The sequence below is a fragment of the Salvelinus sp. IW2-2015 genome, linkage group LG14, assembly GCF_002910315.2.
Source record: "Salvelinus sp. IW2-2015 linkage group LG14, ASM291031v2, whole genome shotgun sequence".
Lineage (NCBI taxonomy): Eukaryota > Metazoa > Chordata > Actinopteri > Salmoniformes > Salmonidae > Salvelinus > Salvelinus sp. IW2-2015.
In genome coordinates, this window is record NC_036854.1 from 33,427,041 (window position 1) to 33,448,406 (window position 21,366).

The following is a 21,366-nucleotide window of genomic DNA, read 5'->3' on the forward strand; positions in this document are numbered from 1 at the left end:
TCTCTCTCTCTCTCTCTCTCTCTCTCTCTCTCTCTCTTCTCTCTCTCCTCTCCTCTCTCTCTCTCTTCTCTCTCTCTCTCTCTCTCTCTCTCTCTCTCTCTCCTCTCTCTCTCTCTCTTCTCTCCCTCTCTCTCTTCTCTCTCTCTCTCTCTCTCTCTCTCTCTCCTCTCTCTCTCTCTCTCTCTCTCTCTCTCTCTCTCTCTCGTCCTTCTCTCTCTCTCTCTCTCTCTCTCTCTCTCTCTCTCTCTCTCCTCTCACACCACACACACACGCAAGACAAGTGTGCGTTTCAACTAAGACAATAAAGATATGTTGATTGATTAGTACTGTCTGTCTGTGACTCCTGCGTAGTTCCAACAGGCCTCTTGAGTGTCTGCGCTTCCTCTTTCTCTTCCTCCAGTCCCTTGTTCTCCTCTTCAATCTCCTCTTTCTCTTCCTCCAGCTCCCTGCTTCTCCTCTTCACTCTCTCTTTCCTTCCTCAGCCCCTGGGGTTCTGCCTCTTCACCTCCTTCTTTCTCTTCCTCCAGCTCCTGCTCTCCTCTTCACCTCCTCTTTCTCTTCCTCCAGCTCCCTGCTTCTCCTCTTCACCTCCTCTTTCTCTTCCTCCAGCTCCCTGTTCTTCTTCACCTCCTCTTTCTCTTCTTCCAGCTCCCTGTTCTCCTCTTCCACTCCTCTTTCTCTCCCCTCCGCTCCCTGTTCTCCTCTTCACCTCCTCTTTCTCTTCCTCCAGCTCCCTGGTTCTCCTCTTCACCACCTCTTTCTCTTCAACCAGCTCCCTGGTTCTCCTCTTTACCTCCTCTTTCTCTTCGTCGCGTCCTGGTATCCTCTTCACCTCCTCTCTCTCTTCTCCAGCTCCGGGTTCTCCTCTTCACCTCCTCTTTCTCTTCAACCAGTTTCCCTGGTTCTCCTCTTCACCTCTTTTTCTCTTCCTCCAACTCCCTGGTTTTCTCCTCTTCACCTCCTCTTTTCTTCTTCCAGCTCCCTGCATCTCCTCTTTAGCCATCTCCCTGGCCTCCTCACCAAGTCTGTGTTCTCCTCTCTCTGCTCCTGCGCCTCCTTTCTGAGCCTCTGCACCCAGTCTTTCTCCTCCTTCAGATCCTTGGTTCTCCTCTGAAGGAGCAGCTTGTTTCCTTCAGGTCCTCCTCAACTTGCTGGAGCAAGACATCCTGCCCCTGGATGTCTGGCCAGAGAAAGAGTGTGTGACTGTTAGTTACTATCTAAACAGTCCGAAAAGGTCCCACGGTGTGTATGTTTGTGTATTGTGGTGGAAAAACTTAATTATTGCAATAATGAATCGATGTTAAATGACGTCATAAAAATATGATACGATACAAGAATTATTGCTCAAATCATTCTGCGCGCATGGATCACATCCAATGGCCCTGACTTTGTAGGACTGGCTGCTCCCTAATACCAACTCCCTAACGTGTTCTACTGTGTTGAGCCATGTTGAAGGAGCATCTAGCTCTGTCCACACATACACATACAGGCCCATGTTAACCATACATGTAATCAGAGTTGTTCCACAGCCCTCCTCTACGCATGTATTATGTTGTGCAGATGTAATTCATGTAGATTTACATGTGTCATCACATTAACACAAGCTCGTCAGCTAGAGCAGTGGTTCCCAAACTGTTGGTCGGGACACATTCGCGGCATGGGTCCAGGTACGGGACAACCTTGCAAAAATTGTTTATTTTTTATATACACTTATCGTGCATAGAAAAACGTTTTCAGTGTTTAACTTAAACGACTAAAACCAGATATAAACGTATGTAGAAAAGATAATGGAGCTATATATTTTAAAAGTAATAGCCCTATAATCTTTGAGAATTTACAATCAACAAGATAAAAGAAAGAGCAATCAGGCCCACATTGGATTTTTCAGCAATAGAAACATTCATTAGCCACATGTCAAAATGTGTAGAAATGTAGGAAATAAGCTTAAAGAAGTGAAAATTTCTCTCAGGTTCATGCAGAATGTTTACAATTACAGGAGATTAGCTTTGAAACTACTACATTTTTCCTCCGCTGCCAAGATTATATTTCTGACTTATTCTTTGGTCTGTGCATGTTTTTTTAAAACGCTCAACCCCTATGGTGGGTTGCGACTCAAAACACACCTCAATTTGTGGGTCATGACAGCAAAAAGGTTTGTGAACCCCTGCTAGAGCAACACAGGTGGTCATGACGACGGCTGAGTGAACTGACGTGAAAAGGACAATCACAAACACACACGCTATCCTCCCAACACACGCTATCCTCCACAAGTCATTAGGTCGCCTGCTGGGGGTGTGTGACACGCGTGTCATGTGTTTGTGCTAACGGGGTAGACCAACACACAGCACCCAGTGCCCACGACTGCAGCTTTGTCTTGCACAGTGCCATGGCACCAGTCGTTATCGCACCCTCGTCACCACTTAACCTCATTTGAAAATTTAGTGTCCATTTCACATGTTAATTGGAGTCAATTGAGCCGGGCCTGACACCACTTGGAGCTTTAATTAATGGCAGGTAATTTGTTTCTGTCAGGCAATCGGAAGATAGGGGTTAGAAGTGTGTGTGAGAGAATATATATTTTAGATCCGGGTTCATATGCCATGTCTGTTAGGCTGAAAAGGCTTCTATTGCATCCTACAGTCATGGAGAGAGAAAACCGCAGACTACTAATCTCACTTTTCCATTTCCTTCAAATCTGCTATCCCCTGATAGGGGCAGGGCTATAGGGTAGAAGCTAGGGGCTACAGAAGGGTCACCTACCTTTCTAGTATGAGAGCTACTTGAATGAAAAATGTTGTGAGCTACAATTTTTTTTCTAGCTTTCAAATAGGCACATTCTTTTCTTCCCCCTGCAACTCTGCCCCAGTCTAGTGTACAAAGAGAAAGTAGCGCACTATGTTTTCGATCAAATACCCTGGTAAAAATAATGGTTCATAGACAACTTTTTCACGCTCAAAATTACAACTGTTCATATAGAAAAACAAAATTGGATTGTTCTGAGGCCATGTCGATGGTTAAATCACATCAAAAGGCAATTTCTGTGTAATTCCCCTTTAATTGAGCATCCGGCCCTTTAATTGCACATCTAGCTAGTGAGGAATGTGCCAAATCTAATGTGCTGGTCTTAGTGATGGTTCTGTACTGGCTGCTGCTCATTTCATGAGTAAAGTCTTCCATAACAAATGATACAAATGATTTACTTCTCATGATATCACTTCCCTAGGTACAAGCTACTCTGCAAGTTAACATTAATTGCAGAAGTATTGGGGCAGTATTTCTGTCCAACCCATAAGTTATCACATCACACTGGCTACACAACTGGGATTATGATAGACAAAACACTCACACCACACCAGACAGACAGGGGCAATATTGCTGGAAAATTAATTGTAGATATTGGTTAGGGGTTTGGCTCTTAAGCCATTAGTGGCTAACCAGGGAGAGAAAAGACATTGTTGTTAATTAATAGATTTTACAACATTGAATATGTCATAGATTGATTAGATAACAGTTGCATGAGCTCTGGCTGTGTCAGACTACTTGTGAGATTTGTTTATGACAGTTTTGATGGATTCATATGAAAAATTGTGTGTATTGAGAACTGTTTTGCAGAGCGGACCTCACAGTGGGTTGATCAACCTGTTGAGACCCCCTGAGCTTACGGGTACAGCACCTTGGGATGTCACTAAACATTTCCTAATCCTTAACTACTGTTCTCTGTTGTACAGGTGTCGTGGGTGTCGACCAGCCTCCTCCTGTAGGCGTGTTCACTTCCTCCTGTAGCTGTGTCAACTTCCTGCTCCAGTGTGTGTGAGTGGACCAGAATGTTTGCGTTGGGAGGGGCCATGTCCAGGTGAAGAGATTGGCAGGGTCCTCTCTAGCCCCCCTCTCCTGGCTCTGCTTTCTTCTAGTTCCTCCTCCCTGCGGAAGATACTACTGCCCTGCATCTGTAGCAGGGCCTGTTCGCAATTGGCCAAGCGCTCTACCTGCTTCTGTGGAATGCTGATGGAGAAGTCAATACACAATTATTATTTATAGGGATGGTGGTACTGGTATCTTCTGAAAAATACTGCTGGTGCACATTAGATCTCCACACTGGCTATATGCTCCCAAGAAGTGCTCTGCTCGATTTGATGCCCATTGGGTATTAACCTTTTAAGTTTCAGTACAGTTAGGGTGACCCCTCCTGGATTGTGCTGGTGGAGGAAAACCGTTTTATCATCCAAATTCCAAACACCAACTAATTTAGAAAAAAGAAGGTGGATGTTCCCATATTTCAGTCAGACATGCCAACCTGTCTCTTGGAAGTCATGTTGAGGCTCAATATACAGTGCCTTCGCGAAAGGTATTCAAAGCAAGCGTCACGTCTGGAGGAAACGCTGGCACCATCCCTATGGTGGAAGCATGTGCCAGCTCCCTGGTTCTCCTCTTCACCTCCTCTTTCTCTTCGTCCAGCTCCCTGGTTATCCTCTTCACCTCCTCTCTCTCTTCCTCCAGCTCCCGGGTTCTCCTCTTCACCTCCTCTTTCTCTTCAACCAGTTCCCTGGTTCTCCTCTTCACCTCTTCTTTCTCTTCCTCCAGCTCCCTGGTTCTCCTCTTCACCTCCTCTTTCTCTTCTTCCAGCTCCCTGCATCTCCTCTTTAGCATCTCCCTGGCCTCCTCACCAAGTCTGTGTTCCTCCTCTCTCTGCTCCTGCGCCTCCTTTCTGAGCCTCTGCACCCAGTCTTTCTCCTCCTTCAGATCCTTGGTTCTCCTCTGAAGGAGCAGCTTGGTTTCCTTCAGGTCCTCCTCAACTTGCTGGAGCAAGACATCCTGCCCCTGGATGGTCTGGCCAGAGAAAGAGTGTGTGACTGTTAGTTACTATCTAAACAGTCGAAAAGGTCCCACGGTGTGTATGTTTGTGTGTTGTGGTGGAAAAACTTAATTATTGCAATAATGAATCGATGTTAAATGAAGATTGTTTGAATAACTGTCCAAGTCTCTCTCAGTATACTTGAATTTCCATGACAGTGTGCACAAACATTATGTCATTAACAGAAGTGATTAAGTAACCCTAAAGAAAGACTGACGTAATAAAATATGATACCATACAGAATTATTATCAAAATCATTCTGCGCGCATGGATCACATCCAATGGCCCTGACTTTGTAGACTGGCTGCTCCCTAATACCAACTCCCTAACTGTTCTACTGTGTTGTAGCCATGTTGAAGGAGCATCTAGCTCTGTCCACACATACACATACAGGCCCATGTTAACCATACATGTAATCAGAGTTGTTCCACAGCCCTCTCTACGCATGTATTATGTGTGCAGATGTAATTCATGTAGATTTACATGTGTCATCACATTACACAAGCTCGTCAGCTAGAGCAGTGGTTCCCAAACTGTTGGTCGGGACACATTCGCGGCATGGGTCCAGGTACGGGACAACATTGCAAAAATTGTTTTATTTTTTATATACATTATCGTGATAGAAAAACGTTTTCAGTGTTAACTTAAACGACTAAAACCAGATATAAAGTATGTAGAAAAGATAATGGAGCTATATATTTTAAAGTAATAGCCTATAATCTTTGAGAATTTACAATCAACAAGATAAAAGAAAGACAATCAGGCCCACATTGATTTTCAGCAATAGAACACATCATTAGCCACATGTCAAAATGTGTAGAAATGTAGGAAATAAGCTTAAAGAAGTGAAAATGTTTCTCTCAGGTTCATGGCAGAATGTTTACAATTACAGGAGATTAGCTTTGAAACTACTACATTTTTCCTCCGCTGCCAAGATTATATTTCTGACTTATTCTTTGGTCTGTGCATGTTTTTTTTAAACGCTCAACCCCTATGGTGGGTTGCGACTCAAAACACACCTCAATTTGTGGGTCATGAAGCAAAAAGGTTTGTGAACCCCTGAGCTAGAGCACACAGTGGTCATGACGACGGCTGAGTGAACTGACGTGAAAAGGACAATCACAACACACACGCTATCCTCCCAACACACGCTATCCTCACAAGTCATTAGGTCGCCTGCTGGGGGTGTGTGACACGCGTGTCATGTGTTTGTGCTAACGGGGTAGACCAACACACAGGACACCCAAGTGCCCACGACTGGCAGCTTTGTCTTGGCACAGTGCCATGGCACCAGTCGTTATCGCACCCTCGTCACCACTTAACCTCATTTGAAAATTTAGTGTCCATTTCACATGTTAATTGGAGTCAATTGAGCCGGGCCTGACACCACTTGGAGCTTTAATTAATGGCAGGGTAATTTGTTTCTGTCAGGCAATCGGAAGATAGGGGTTAGAAGTGTGTGTGAGAGAATATATATTTTAGATCCGGGTTCATATGCCATGTCTGTTAGGCTGAAAAGGCTTCTATTGCATCCTACAGTCATGGAGAGAGAAACCGCAGACTACTAATCTCACTTTTCCATTTCCTTCAAATCTGCTATCCCCTGATAGGGGCAAGGGGCTATAGGGTAGAAGCTAGGGGCTACAGAAGGGGTCACCTACCTTTTCTAGTATGAGAGCTACTTGAATGAAAAATGTTGTGAGCTACAATTTTTTTTCTAGCTTTCAAATAGGCACATTCTTTTCTTCTCCCCTGCAACTCTTCCCCAGGTCCTTAGTGTACAAGAGAAAGTAGCGCACTATGTTTTCKRTYAATAYACCTGGTAAAATAATGGTTCATAGACAACTTTTTCACGCTCAAAATTACAACTGTTCATATAGAAACAACAAAATTGGATTGTTCTGAGGCCATGTCGATGGTTAAATCACATCAAAAGGCAATTTCTTGTGTAATTCCCCTTTAATTGAGCATCCGGCCCTTTAATTGCACATCTAGCTAGTGAGGAATGTGCCATCTAATGTGCTGGTCTAGTGATGGTTCTGTACTGCTGCTGCTCATTTCATGGTAAAGTTTCCATAACAAATAGATACAAATGATATACTTCCTCATGATATACTTCTACTAGGTAAGCCTACTCTGCAGTTAACATTTAATTGAGAAAGTTTGGGGGAAGGTATTTCTGTCAACCCATAAGTTATCACATCAACTGGCTACACAACTGGATTGATAGACAAACACTCACACCACACAGACAGACAGGGGCAATATTGCTGGAAATTAATTGTCAGATATTGTGTTAGGTTTGGCTTTTTAAGCCATTAGTGGCTAACCAGGGGTGTGATAATGTCAACATTGTGTTGATTAGATAACAGTTGAGAGCTTGCTGTGTCAGATACTTGTGAGATTTGTTTATGACAGTTTGTGATGGATCATATGAAAAATTGTGTGTACTTTGAGAACTGTTTGGCGAGCGACTCACAGGTGGGTTGATCAACCTGTTGGAGACCCCTGAGCTAGGGTAAGCACCTGGGTGTCCTAAACATTTCCTAATCCTAACTGACCTGTTGTCTCTGTGTACAGGTGTCGTGGGTGTCGACCAGCTCCTCCTGTAGGCGTGTCACTTCCTCCTGTAGCTGTGTCACTTCCTGCTCCAGCTGTGTGTGAGTGACCAGATGTTTGCGGTGGGAGGCGGCCATGTCCAGGTGAAGAGATTGCAGGGTCCTCTCTAGCCCCGCCTTCTCCTGGCTCTGCTTCTCTAGTTCCTCCTCCCTGCGAAGATACTCTGCCCTCATCTGTAGCAGGGCCTGTTCGCAATTGGCCAAGCGCTCTACCTGCTCTGTGGAATGCTGATGAGAAGTCAATACACATTATTATTTATAGGGATGGTGGTACTGGTATTCTGAAAAATAACTTGCTGGTGACATAGATCTCCACACTGCTATATGCTCCCAAAAGTGCTCTGCTCGATTGATGCCCATTGGTTTAACTTTTAAGTTTCAGTACAGTTAGGGTGACCACCTCCTGGATTGTGCGGGACCGTTTTATCATCAAATTCAAACACCACTAATTTAGAAAAAAAGGTGGATGTGTCCCATATTTCAGTCAGACATGCCAACCTGTCTCTTGAAGTCATGTTGAGCTCATATACAGTGCCTTCGGAAAGTATTCAAGCCAAGCGTCACGTCTGGAGGAAACCTGGCACCATCCCTATGGTGAAGCATGGTGGTGGCAGCATCATGCTGTGGGGATGTTTTTCAGTGGCAGGGACTGGGAGACCAGTCAGGATCGAGACAAAGATGAACGGATCAAAATACAGAGAGATCGTTGATGAAAACCTGCTCCAGAGAGCTCAGGACCTCAGACTGGGGCGAAGTTTCACCTTCCAACAGGACAACGCAGGAGTGGCATCGGGACAAGTCTCTGAATGTCCTTGAGTGGCCCAGCCAGAGTCCGCACTTTAACCTGATCGCACATCTCTGGAGAGAAATAGCTGTGCAGCAACGCTCGCCATTCAACCAGACAGAGCTTGAGAGGATCTGTAGAGAAGAATGGGAGAAACTCCCCAAATACAGGTGTACCAAGCTTGTAGCGTCATACCCAAGAAGACTCAAGGCTGTATTCGCTGCCAAAGGTCTGAATAATTATGTAAAAGTGATAGTTTTTATTTTTAATAAATTACCCAAAAATTATTAAAAACAGTTTTTGCTTTGTCATTATGTGGTATTGTGTGTAGATTGATGAGGGGAAACTATTTAATTAATTTTAGAATAAGCCTGAAACCTAACAAAATGTGGAAAAAGTCAAGGGGTCTGAATACTTTCCGAAGGCACTGTATATTATTATATGTGTGTGTGTGTGTGTGTGTGTGTGTGTGTGTGTGTGTGTGTGTGTGTGTGTGTGTGTGTGTGTGTGTGTGTGTGTGTGTGTGTGTGTGTGTGTGTGTATGTATGTATGTATATATACACACACACGCACACACACACACACACACACACACATACATACACACACATATATATATTTTTATATATATACACACTATAAACTGGGTGGTTCGAGCCCTGAATGCTGATTGGCTGAGACCGTATACCACGAGTACGACAAAACTTTTTTTTTACTACTCTAATTACGTTGGTAACCAGTTTATAATAGCAATAAGGCACCTCTGGGGTTTGTGGTATATGGCCAATAAACCACGGCTAAGGGCTGTATCCAGGCACTCCGTGTTGCGTCGAGCTAAAGAACAATCCTTAGCCGTGATATATTGGCCATATACCACACCTCCTCTGGCCTTACTGCTTAGATATATATATACACACACACTCTGAATATATCATAAGGATGTGGTACGGGTGATATTAAAAACTTCTCCAATCTCTGATTTTCTGCGCAGCACAAGACGAGAGGTAGACCAACGTCATATGCCTATCGTCAACCAATCATTTTTCTCAAATCCTTCCGGGCTAAATTACAGCAAAACTTGGAGAGGACATTGAGGCTTAACTACTGACAAAGAGCTACAAACGTAAATAAATAGCAGTATTAGACTGAAACATAGAAGATAATATTGTCAAACTTGTGAGGCTCACCATGCTCATCAGTTGCTCATTCAACATATTTGCTTCTACTTCTTTGTGTGTGTATGTGTGTGGTGGAGGGGGGTCCTGCCAAATGTTTTTATTCATGTAGGCTACTACCTTCTGCAGTTGTAGTCTCTGTAAGGCACAATACTGCTCATCAGAGTAGGAGTGATTCTGCTGGTATGACTTCAGAGAACTCTCATACTTTAGTATCTGTGGGGAGAGGACAGTCTGTTACTAATGGACATGACCTGGAGCTACACCTCAACTTACCTATCCTCAAAGCCATGCTGTAACTATTGTCTATCATAGAAAGATACTCGATTGACAGACAGACATGTAGGGACACAGACAGCGACTCAGACAGACAGACAGACAGACAGACAGACAGACAGACAGACAGACAGACAGACAGACAGACAGACAGACATGTAGGGACACAGACAGCGACTCAGACAGACAGACAGACAGGACAGTGACGCATTCAAGACAGAAGGGACAGAACCCAGGACAACAGAACCGAGACACTCACCGACAATAACAGACCAGAGCAGCACAGACAAACAGGCACGACTAGACAGCAGCGATCGAGGACGAGAGAGTGCAGTGAGAGACAGGAGTAGAGAATTACCGAAACACCAACTACAGAGAGATCCTCTCCTCAACAGAACCCACTCACATCTAACTCATTAACCAATGAATAAAGTATCAAAATACGAGACATTCTCAAACAGCTAACTCTTTTATAACGCACAGATTCAATTTGATTGTTGATTAAATGACATTCCGCCGTGTTGACCTTGTCAGCTGAGTTGAACCAAATTATTACATTTTCCCGGTAATAAAGATTATTCATTTGTAGACAGACTCAGTAAATATCCTCAACAGAGGCACACACACACACACAACACACAGCAGCACACAGGCACACATATGCACACACAAGCACATAGCACGCACATCACACACACAGACCTGTCACAACAGCAACACATCACACACCACAGCAGCACACAACACACACACACCACACACGACACAGCAGCACACGACAGCACACACACACACACACTCCTCCACTGTCATTTCTGTTTTGCTCAGGATTGCTATCAATATAATATAATTTCACTGAACTTGCACCCATAACTCATGAACAGAACGATCATTATAGTTGCTACAATTATGAAAAAGGTCACTCAGATTACTTTTATTTAACTTGGCATACTGCACAGACAATTTTCTCGAAGAGACTCACAAATTAAAATAAATATGGAACTAGGCATATGTATTATTGTAGCTAGCATTGTCCTTACTTCAGGTTAGGATATTGGACAATGCAGGGCAGAAAAGCCCACAATGTACTGGAAAAGGAAAAGTGTTATAAATATGTAGTATGAAATACATATGGGGATGATATATATACAGTAGATATTTATTCCTTTCCACTCTCTATATAGGTCTAGTGTCAACCATAACACTGACACACCTGAGTTTTCTGTGTGTCCACCTCTTGCTGTAGATGTTGTATGGTTCCTTCACACTGTTCCACTCTCTCCCGCCCCTCCCTCAGAGCCATCTGATTGGCCTGCAGCTCGTCAGTCAGTTGGTCCAGGGCTTCCTCTGAGCGCTCCCATTGGCCAAGTTTTTCTTCGTAGCGCCCTTCCAGCTCTGTAAGCTCCGCCTTAACCCTGTCTACCGCTGCCTTGAATTCAGTCAGCTGTCAATCAAAACCAAATAGAACAGGTTGACATTGGTTATTGGAGTAAAACTTGCATTTTGAAAGTGAGTGGTCAAATGCTAGAAACTAGCTTAGACTACCTGTTGTTGTGTGTATCTGAGCTCCTCCTCCACACACTMTATGTGTCCCTGGAGCTGCTGCATCTTCTCCATGGCAACGCAGTACTTCTGTTTAAAGATGGCCGCCTTCTCCTCCTGGCCCTGAGTCCTGGACGTGGTTTCACTCAGGTCCTCCTTGAGGTCCGTCAGTTGTTGTCTCAGAAGCTCTATCTCAGTGTCTCGTGTGTTTTCCAACCCTTTAGCCACTTCAACCTACATCCACAGCAATACAAAAACATCACATTGGATATGAGAGACAAAGATCAAAAGGCAAAAAAATATATATCATGAGTCATAATGTGCATCCACACGCAGACTCTTTCGGTCACTAACAGACCCAGTAATACTGTACAGTCCTAGTTTAAATAAGGGCCATGCTATCTGAGGTCGGAGTGAATGGGCCCTTCTCTACAGATAGTTTACAATAGCACAGGACCTATCAGCCACAGAACACACAGGAGCTGAAATGTCCTTTCTAGAAACAACGTCTTCATAATTCTCTCATTGAACACGATTATTATTATTATTTATTTAATTTAAATGTAACCTTTATTTAACTAGGCAGGTCAGTTAAGAACACATTTTTATTTACAATGACGGCCTGCCGGGGAACAGTGTGTGTGCAACTGCCTTGTTCAAGGGCAGAACGACAGATTTTTACCTTGTCAGCTCGGGGATTCGATCCAGCAACTTTTCTGTTACTGGCCCAACGCTATAACCACTATGCTACCTGCCACCCCTATTATAGTTTGGTGTTGGGTGTAAATCTTTTCCTGCCCAGTTTGGTGTTGATCACTGAAAACAAGTGCGCAAGATTAGTAAAGAGTAAAACTAGTGGTTGATTCAGCTGCTAGAGATTCATTGTCCTATCCTTCTTAGCTTTCTTATTCTAATACTCAGATGAATCCAGGAAGTGAAATCTGACTGATCCTTGTGTTAAACTCAGACCCAGCCCACCTTTAGAGATCAGTGTTAAACTAGACTAACTTCATTAATCCAGCTAACTGTTAAGGTTCAGAGTTAAAATTTGACAAAACTAGATTAACTCCTAATACAGATCAGCCGGTGGGTTAACTCCCTCAGTACTGACAGCAGGCAGACCAGTTAGAGTCACTGGTTCACCGGAGTCCTCTCAGCTGATTTAACTGGAGATTAACACACGCTAATACCAGTAATACCAGCTCCCCAGCACCGCACCTCTATGGCTGGGTAACGAGAAAGAGAGAGAGAGAGAGAGAGAGAGAGAGAGAGAGAGAGAGAGAGAGAGAGAGAGAGAGAGAGAGAGAGAGAGAAGAAATGTACCATTTTGTAAAAGGCTTTTCAGAGAAGTACCACACCTTCACTCCATTCACATGTTCAAAACAAACACTACTTAATGTGGTTCCACTTTCTGAAACTGTGGACATATTTGACTGAATTATCCAGTGTGTGTGTGCGTGTGTACGTCCTGCAAACCCTCCTCTCTGTCTCCCTCCTCTCTGTCTAGTTATTTATAATGGAGTGTGAAGACGCGTGTCGTTCCCAGCACAAGCAGACAGAATGTGAGTCAAACACAATCCCACAACATCATTCTGATCTAAGAATACACACCACAATCCCTCTGGCCCAGTGGTGCATTACACACACACATACTGTACACACACATACTGTACACACACATACTGTACACTTACATACTGTACACACACATGCTGTACACATATACTGTTCACACATACTGTACACACACACACACATATACTGTTCACACATACTGTACACACATAAATACTGTTCACACATACTGTACACACATATACTGTACACACACATATACTGTTCACACATACTGTTCACACACATATACTGTTCACATATACTGTTCACATATACTGTTCACATATACTGTACAAACACATATACTGTTCACACATACTGTACACACTATGAAATACTGTTCACGCATACGTACAACACATTAAATACTGTTCAACACATACGTACACACACATACTGTACACACACATATACTTTTCACAACATATACTGTCACACATTACTGTGTACACACATATACTGTACACAATATACTGTACACACAATACTGTATCACATTACTGTCACACATATACTGTACACAAATAATGTACACATACTACTGTACACACATATACTGTACACTATATGTTCACACTATACTTTGTACCCATATACTGTTCACACATACTGTACACCATATACTGTTCATATACTGTAACACCCATATAACTGTTCACACATAATACTGTACACACATATAATGAACACACATACTGTTCACACACATATACTGTTTCAAACACATATACTGTACAAACATATACTGTTCACACATACTGTACACACACATATACTGGTACACACATACTGTTCACACCATATACTGTCACATATAACTTCACACAACTACACTACACTGTATCACAAACTATTACTTACACATACTGTATCACAAATACTGGTAAGTAAAAAAACTACTGTACAAACATACTAAAACACACATATACTGTTCACACATGATACTGTACACGACCCTGTACACACATACGTACTCAGCATATACTGTTCCACCATAACTGTACTACACACTACTGTACACACACAAATATACTGTTCACACATATACTGTACACACATACTGTACACACATAACTGTCACAACATATACTGTGTCACACCATACTGCACAACACAAAGCTCAATTTTGCTCATTCAGACCACATGACCTTCTCCATTCCTCCTCTGACAATCTAGATGCGTCATTGGCACAATTCAGACGGGCCTGGACATGCGCTGGCTTAGAAGCAGGGGGACCTTGCGTGCGCTGCAGGATTATTAATGCATGACGGCGTAGTGTGTACTAATGGTTTCTTGAGACTGTGGTCCAGTCTCTCTTCAGGTCATTGACCAGGTCTGTGCCGTGTAGTTCTGGGCTGATCCTCACATTCCTCATGATCATTTGATGCCCAACGAGTGAGCATCTTGCATGGGCCCCAGCCGAGGTGATTGACCGCATCTTGAACTTCTTCATTTTCTAATAATTCGCGCAACAGTTCGTTCCTCTCACCAAGCTGCTTGCCTATTGTCCTGTAGCCCATCCACCTTGTTGCAGTCTACAATTTTAATCCGCTGATGTCCTTACACAAGCTCTCTGGTCTTGGCCAGAGAGTTGGGTCTGTTTGATTTGAGTGTGTCGACAGGTGTTTATACAGGTAACGAGTTATAAACCAGGTGCAGTAATACAGTAATGTGAGAACGAGGCGCTTAGGAAACGAACGGCGGAAGAGGGCTTCTTAACTGGGTGGATGCTAACTTACTTAACGGTCACACTACGTTGAACATCGAACCTTTATACCATTGTGTTAGGTACATACATACTGTACACACTCATATATGTAAACACATCTGTACACACACACATACTGTACACACATACTGTACACACATATATACTTTCACCCTATACTGTCACACACATACTGTACACACATACGTACACACATATACTTACACATATACTGTACACACATACTGTCAACATACTGTATACCATACTTATACACACACATACACTGTACACACACCACAAATACTGTACACACATACTGTACACACCCATATACTGTTCACACATACATGTACACACCATATACTGTTCACACATACTGTAAAACACACAATATAGTTCACACATACTGTACACACACAATAGTTACACATACTGTACACACCATATACTGTCACACATACTGTACACACATATACTGTACACAACATACTGTCACATACTGTACACACATATACTGTTCACACATACTGTACACACATACTGTACACACCTATACTGTAACACAATACTGTTCACACCATATACTGTACACACATACTGTACACACATATACTGTCCACACATACTGTACACCACCATATGTCACTACATATGTACACACCATATACTGTCACACATCTTACACCACCATATACTGTCACACATACTGTACACACACATATACTTCCACTACTGTACACACACATATTATTACACAACTGTACACACAATATACTGTTACACATACTGAACAACACCATACTGTTTCACACATACTGTTACAACACCCATAATATGTTCACACATACTGTACACACACCTATACTGTACACACACATATACTGTTCACACATACTGTACACACCCATATACTGTTCACACATACTGTACACACACACATACTGTACACACACATATAGTTTACACATACTGTACACACACATACAGTGGGGCAAAAAAGTATTTAGTTTTAAGTTCTCCCACTTAAAAAGATGAGAGAGGCCTGTAATTTTCATCATAGGTACAYTTCAACTATGACAGACAAAATGAGAAGAAAAAAAAGTTCACACATACTGTACACACCTGTATACTCTTCACACATACTGTACACACCTGTATACTGTTCACACATACTGTACACACACATATACTGTTCACCTATACTGTACACACCTGTAAACTGTTCACACATACTGTACACACCCGTATACTGTTCACACATACTCTACACAGCCCTATACTATTCACACATACTGTACACACCCGTATACTGTACACACACTGTACACACCCATATACTGTACACACACACACATACTATACACACATACTGTACACACCCATATATACTGTACACACATACTGTACACACCCATATATACTGTACACACATACTGTACACACACATACATACTGTACACACATACTGTACACACCCATATATACTGTACGCATACTGTACACAYACATACATACTGTTCACACATACTGTACACACCTGTATACTCTTCACACATACTGTACACACCCGTATACTGTTCAGACATACTGTACACACACATACATACTGTTCAGACATACTGTACACACCCGTATACTGTTCACACATACTGTACACATCTGTAAACTGTTCGCACATTCTGTACACACCCGTATACTGTTCACACATACTGTACACACCCGTATACTGTTCACACATACTGTACACACCCGTATACTGTTCACACATTCTGTACACNTCACACATACTCTACACACCCGTATACTGGTCACACATACTGTACACACCCCTATACTGTTCACACCCATATACTGTTCACACCCCAATTCATTTAAACCAGAGATGTGCAAATGACACCCCTTTTGCAGGCCTTCGGATCAGTCGGGATCTCAACTTACTGTCGCACGTTAGAATAGTAAAAACACACAAGGTGCAATTTTGACATTTGTTTGTACATCAGCAGTTTTCTGTTGATATGTCAGTCACTGATCATCACTCAATTAGCCCCCGTCAGCTAACATTTATAGAAGTTAGTCTAGTGCCCAGCTATCTAAACTTGTAGTAATCATGGTCAAATTACTGACCCGGGGGGGGTCCCCATTGACACAACACAGTTTGGCTTATGGCCCCCGAAATGCTAGGGCTGGCTCTGAATACGTGTGTGTATGGATGTGGGTACACAGACCCGCGAGACACTGCAACCCTCATGAGGAGTTTAGATTGTCTGAGGCCCCCACCCCCATCAAAGATGCCCATCCCTAATTCAAACCATTCCATTTTGTACGTTTTTAATCGAAGAACATAGCTGTTTGATAAGCGACATACAATGAGGATAACAGAAGTGCTGTGATACTGTTGTGGCCGTAATCAGGAGCTTGTGGTTCAGAGGAAAACTCCTCTCATTAGATCAACACATCATAGTGACCTTTCAGACCTGCTTGTAGAACTGATAGTGTCCTTTAGAACGGACGGGTCTGTGTCTATTTGTGTCCATAATCACATGTTGTTTTTCCCTAATGCTTTAACTCTCTTCAGCTCAACTATGCACTTCATCCTGCTTTGACTGTGATGAGAGAATTAGTGACGTTCTTACCACAAGATGACTATTGTTGTTTGGTGTGCTAGTGATGTGAAACACATTTAGTTGATCAGTTATACAGTAAATGCAAATGTATATTGTATCAGTTTTTTGGTGTAAATCAGATACCCCCTCTTCCCCCTTCTCACCTCCGAACATACTCCTCACCTTCTCCAGAGCCTCCTGGTATCCCTCCTCTGCCAGTTGGAGCTTTCCCCTCAGGTCTGTGACCTCTGACCCGTGCTCTCTGACCTCAGCCTGGGCTTGGCTTAGCTCAGAGGAGGCCTGCTCTAATTGGCTGCTGAGCAGGAAGTGCCTGTGGCTCCAGCGCTCCGTGTCAGCTGTGTGGTTTTGTTTCATTGAGTCTAGATCAGATGTTAGCTGCTCTATAGACATGGTCTGGGACTTCACCTGGACACAGAGGAGGGGTACTGTGTGTGTGTGTGTGTGTGTGTGGTGTGGTGTGTGGATGTGGTGATTGGTGTGGTGTGTGTTGTGTGTGTGTGTGTGTGTGTGGGTTGTTGTGTGTGTGTGTACCTGTTGGTGTGCGATACAGAGTGCGTTCTGTATCTGTTGTCGTTCCATCACTTCCTGGTCTCTAAGCCCCTCCCCCTCTCTGACCATCTGCCTGAGAAGACATGCATCTTCCTGTTGACCCTTAACCTTCTGGTTCAGACGGCTGACCTCAGCCTCCAGCATGGCCAGCTGAGGACGGACACACACACACACACATAGACAGTGTGTACACGTACACAAAAGGTGTTGAAATACATGTAGACCAATTAGAGATCTGAAATGTAGTCTCTCACCTCCTCCTGTGTCCCTTGATACTTCTGCTCCGCTTTACTCAGCTCTATCCTCAACTGTAGAATCACCTGGTCTCTACTGCTCACCTGGAACACACCTGGTTTTAGACACACACAACAAGGAAGGGTTTTAGGAGATGGTGTTGTACACACGCTACCTAACAGACCCACCTCTCCTTGTGCGGTGCAGTGTTTCTGGTTAGTAAGTGTGAGGTTTGTCTCCAGTCTCTCTTTCTCCCTGTTCAGAGCTGAACATTGACTGGAACAGTCCTCCATCTTGGATCTCAGCTGAGCCGTCTCCTCCTGCTGTTTTGCCAATGCAGACTCTCTACTGAGGAACTGGACAGAAGATGTTGGTGTCAGCTGCACTAAAATAACTGTTTAAAAAGACATGTTACTTTGAGGTGTGAATTACTATTGTACTCACCTCTTTTTTACAGTCAGAGAAGTTCTTTCTAACCTCTGTTAACTCCTTCAATAACACAGACAGCTTGCTGTCCTTCTTGTGGATCTGCAGACACACAAACAGACACATAAAAACACATTTCAATATATCACATATTTGAAATAATCCAACAGTCTGCTTTCCATCCACTTACAAATATACACAAATGACAAGTGAGGCAAACAGAATCAAACCAACTCCTTCAACTAATGACATCCCATCAACAATGTGTTGGTTTTCCAAAGACAAAGCCACAAATGTGTTTTCTGCCTATGAAAATACTATGAATAAAGGGTATTTTCTGTTGGTAATTAGTGTTTGTATCTGTAGGTATAGTGATGGATTGATGGATGATAAACATTTATAAGTAGTTTACGTTTCTCTCTTGAGTGTGTGTCTGGCTATTATATGTGTTACCTAGCTATGGATGGTCCTCTATAATAACCCACTTTATATGCTGAATAGGGTTACGGGGTGTGTGTACGTGTGTGTACGTGTTGTTTCGGCTCCTCTGTGTGTGTGTGTGTGTGTGTGTGTGTGTGTGTGCGTGCGTGCGTGTGTGTACGTGTCATCTCTCCTTTCAGTAAGATCTTCAATCTTTTGCAGCGGAAGTGAAAGAGTGAACGTGAGCGAGAGCGAGAGAAAGAGAAGGGCCTTTTTATATGAGATATTAGTTCCAGTGTTGAGGTGAAAGGACCATTTACAGCCAAACACACGCCGACAAAAAGACAAACAGCACATCAGAGCCTCTTCTATGGCGATGTACCAAACACACGCTGTTATCTTCTATCTTTCACTCTCTTCCATTCTCTCTCTCTTTCTGTCTCTCTCTCCCTCTCTCTGAGAGCTGGTTTGTAACTGTCATCCAGATTGATGAAGTTAAGATGGCTCCACGACCTTCAGGCTCCTCTCATGACCAACACTCTCGCATGATGGAGTGGCGCGCGCGCGCGCACACACACAACACACACACACACACACACACACACACACACACACACACACACACACACACACACAACACACACACACACACACACACACACACACACACACACACACACACACACACACACACACACACACAACCACCACACACACACACACTGAAGTCCACAGTGTCTCATTAAAACACTCTGGGTGTAGGTGTGTATGTGTGTGTGTGTATGTGTGTGGCGTGTGTAGTGTGTGGTGTGTATGTGTGTGGGTGTGTTGTGTGTATGTGTGTGGGTGTGTATGTGTGTGGGTTGTATGTGTGTGGGGTGTATGTGGGTATGTTGTGGTTGTGTATGTGTGTGTATTGTTATGTGGTATGTTATGTGTATGTGTATGTGTATGTGAGTGTATGTGTGTGTGTGTATTGTGTATGTGTGGTATGTGTGTATGTTATGTGGTATGTGTGTATGTGTGTGGGTGTGTATGTGTGGTATGTGTTGTGTATGTGTGTATGGTGTATGTGTATGTGTATGGGTGTGTTTTATTCCCATTGTAATATGTGACAGGCAGGATCTTTACAATAACCACAAGAGGTTTGTGTCAAAACAGACATCCCGTCAAAATATATTCTCCTTCCTAAAACTGGGTCAATCACAAACAACTTCTTGAAAAAAAATACTTTGGAGGCAAAGCATTCCAATGAGTGTGTGTGGAGGGGAGGGGGGGCATCCCCAGTTTTTCTGGGAGGCCTCTGATATGGAAGGTATTCATATACAATCAGATCACACTGTGTTTTAGTACGTCTCATACTCCACCCACCTCACTGCACACACCATTTTGAGCTTGTCACTCACTGACAGAGAATCCCCACTGACGGGCAGCAACGCGATCAGAAAAATGAGCAGAGGGGAGAAGAGAAAAATAAAGAGCCGATGGAGACGGAGGGAACAGAGAGAGAAACAGAAAGAGAGAGAGGAGGGAGACAGAGAGACAGAAAAAGAGAGAGAGGAACAGAGAGAGAGACAGAAAGAGAGAGGAGGAGACAGAGAGAGAAACAGAAAGAGGAGAGGAGGAGACAGAGAGAACAGAAAGAAGAGGAGGAGACAGAGGGAGACAGAAAGAGAAGAGGAGGGAGACAGAGAGAGAACAGAAAGAGAGAGGAGGGAGACAGAGAGAGACAGAAAAGAGAGAGGGAGACAGAGAGAGAGACGAAGAGAGAGGAGGGAGACAGAGAGAGAGAGACAGACAGAGAGGAACAGACAGAGAGTGAGACAGACAGAGAGAGTGAAGAACAGAGAGCCGAGAAACAGAGAGGCCGAGAGAGACAGAAGAGAGACAGAGAGAAAGACAGAGCGAGAGACAAGAGAGACAGAGAGAGAGACAGAGAGAGAGACAGAAAGAGACAGAAGAGACAGAAAGAGACAGAGAGAGATAGAAAGAGACAGAAACAGAAAGAGACAGAGAGACAGAAAAGACAGAGAGAGACAGAAAGAGACAGAGAGAACAGAAGAGACAAGAGAGAGACAGAAAGAGAAGCAGAAATAAGAGGAAAAGATGTAGCGACAGAAAAAGGAAAGTAAAAAGATAAGCTAGCCTCTTGTTGGATTCTGTTCATAACAATGTCTAAAGACATTACAGAGTATAATAATTTGGTAGCGCCAAATAAAACACTGAAACATGACCCTCTTCAGATTAAACCTGTCTCATTACTATCATCAAGGAGCTGGGAGAATCTATCAAACACATTCACTTCTGTACCAAGAGAAGAAGAAAGAGAGAGAGAGAGAGACGGGGGATAAATAGAGGGGGGGACGATGGATGAGGTTTCAGATGAAGGGAAGAAAGTGTTTAGTCTATTTGTTCAGCTGTACTCATGTTAGGACGTTTAGGAACAGAAAATGTTATTGTTCGGGAGAATTCTTCTACACACACACACACGCGCACGCACATGCATGCAGGGCAGGAAATGGTCAGTGGCAGAGCTG

General features: G+C 43.3%; 1 protein-coding gene across 1 annotated transcript; it reads right to left on the bottom strand.

The window, feature by feature from the left end:
- Positions 1 to 4,320: 4,320 nt before the first annotated feature.
- On the bottom strand, positions 4,321 to 18,535 carry LOC111973545 (golgin subfamily A member 6-like protein 24). Its single transcript, XM_024000928.2, has 8 exons — positions 18,428 to 18,535; positions 18,172 to 18,339; positions 18,004 to 18,087; positions 17,732 to 17,899; positions 17,363 to 17,605; positions 11,252 to 11,482; positions 10,920 to 11,150; positions 4,321 to 4,827 (listed from the first exon to the last, which is right to left on the bottom strand). Exons 1-8 carry the CDS (start codon positions 18,533 to 18,535, stop codon positions 4,321 to 4,323), a joined length of 1,740 nt encoding a protein of 579 aa, XP_023856696.2.
- Positions 18,536 to 21,366: the final 2,831 nt, after the last annotated feature.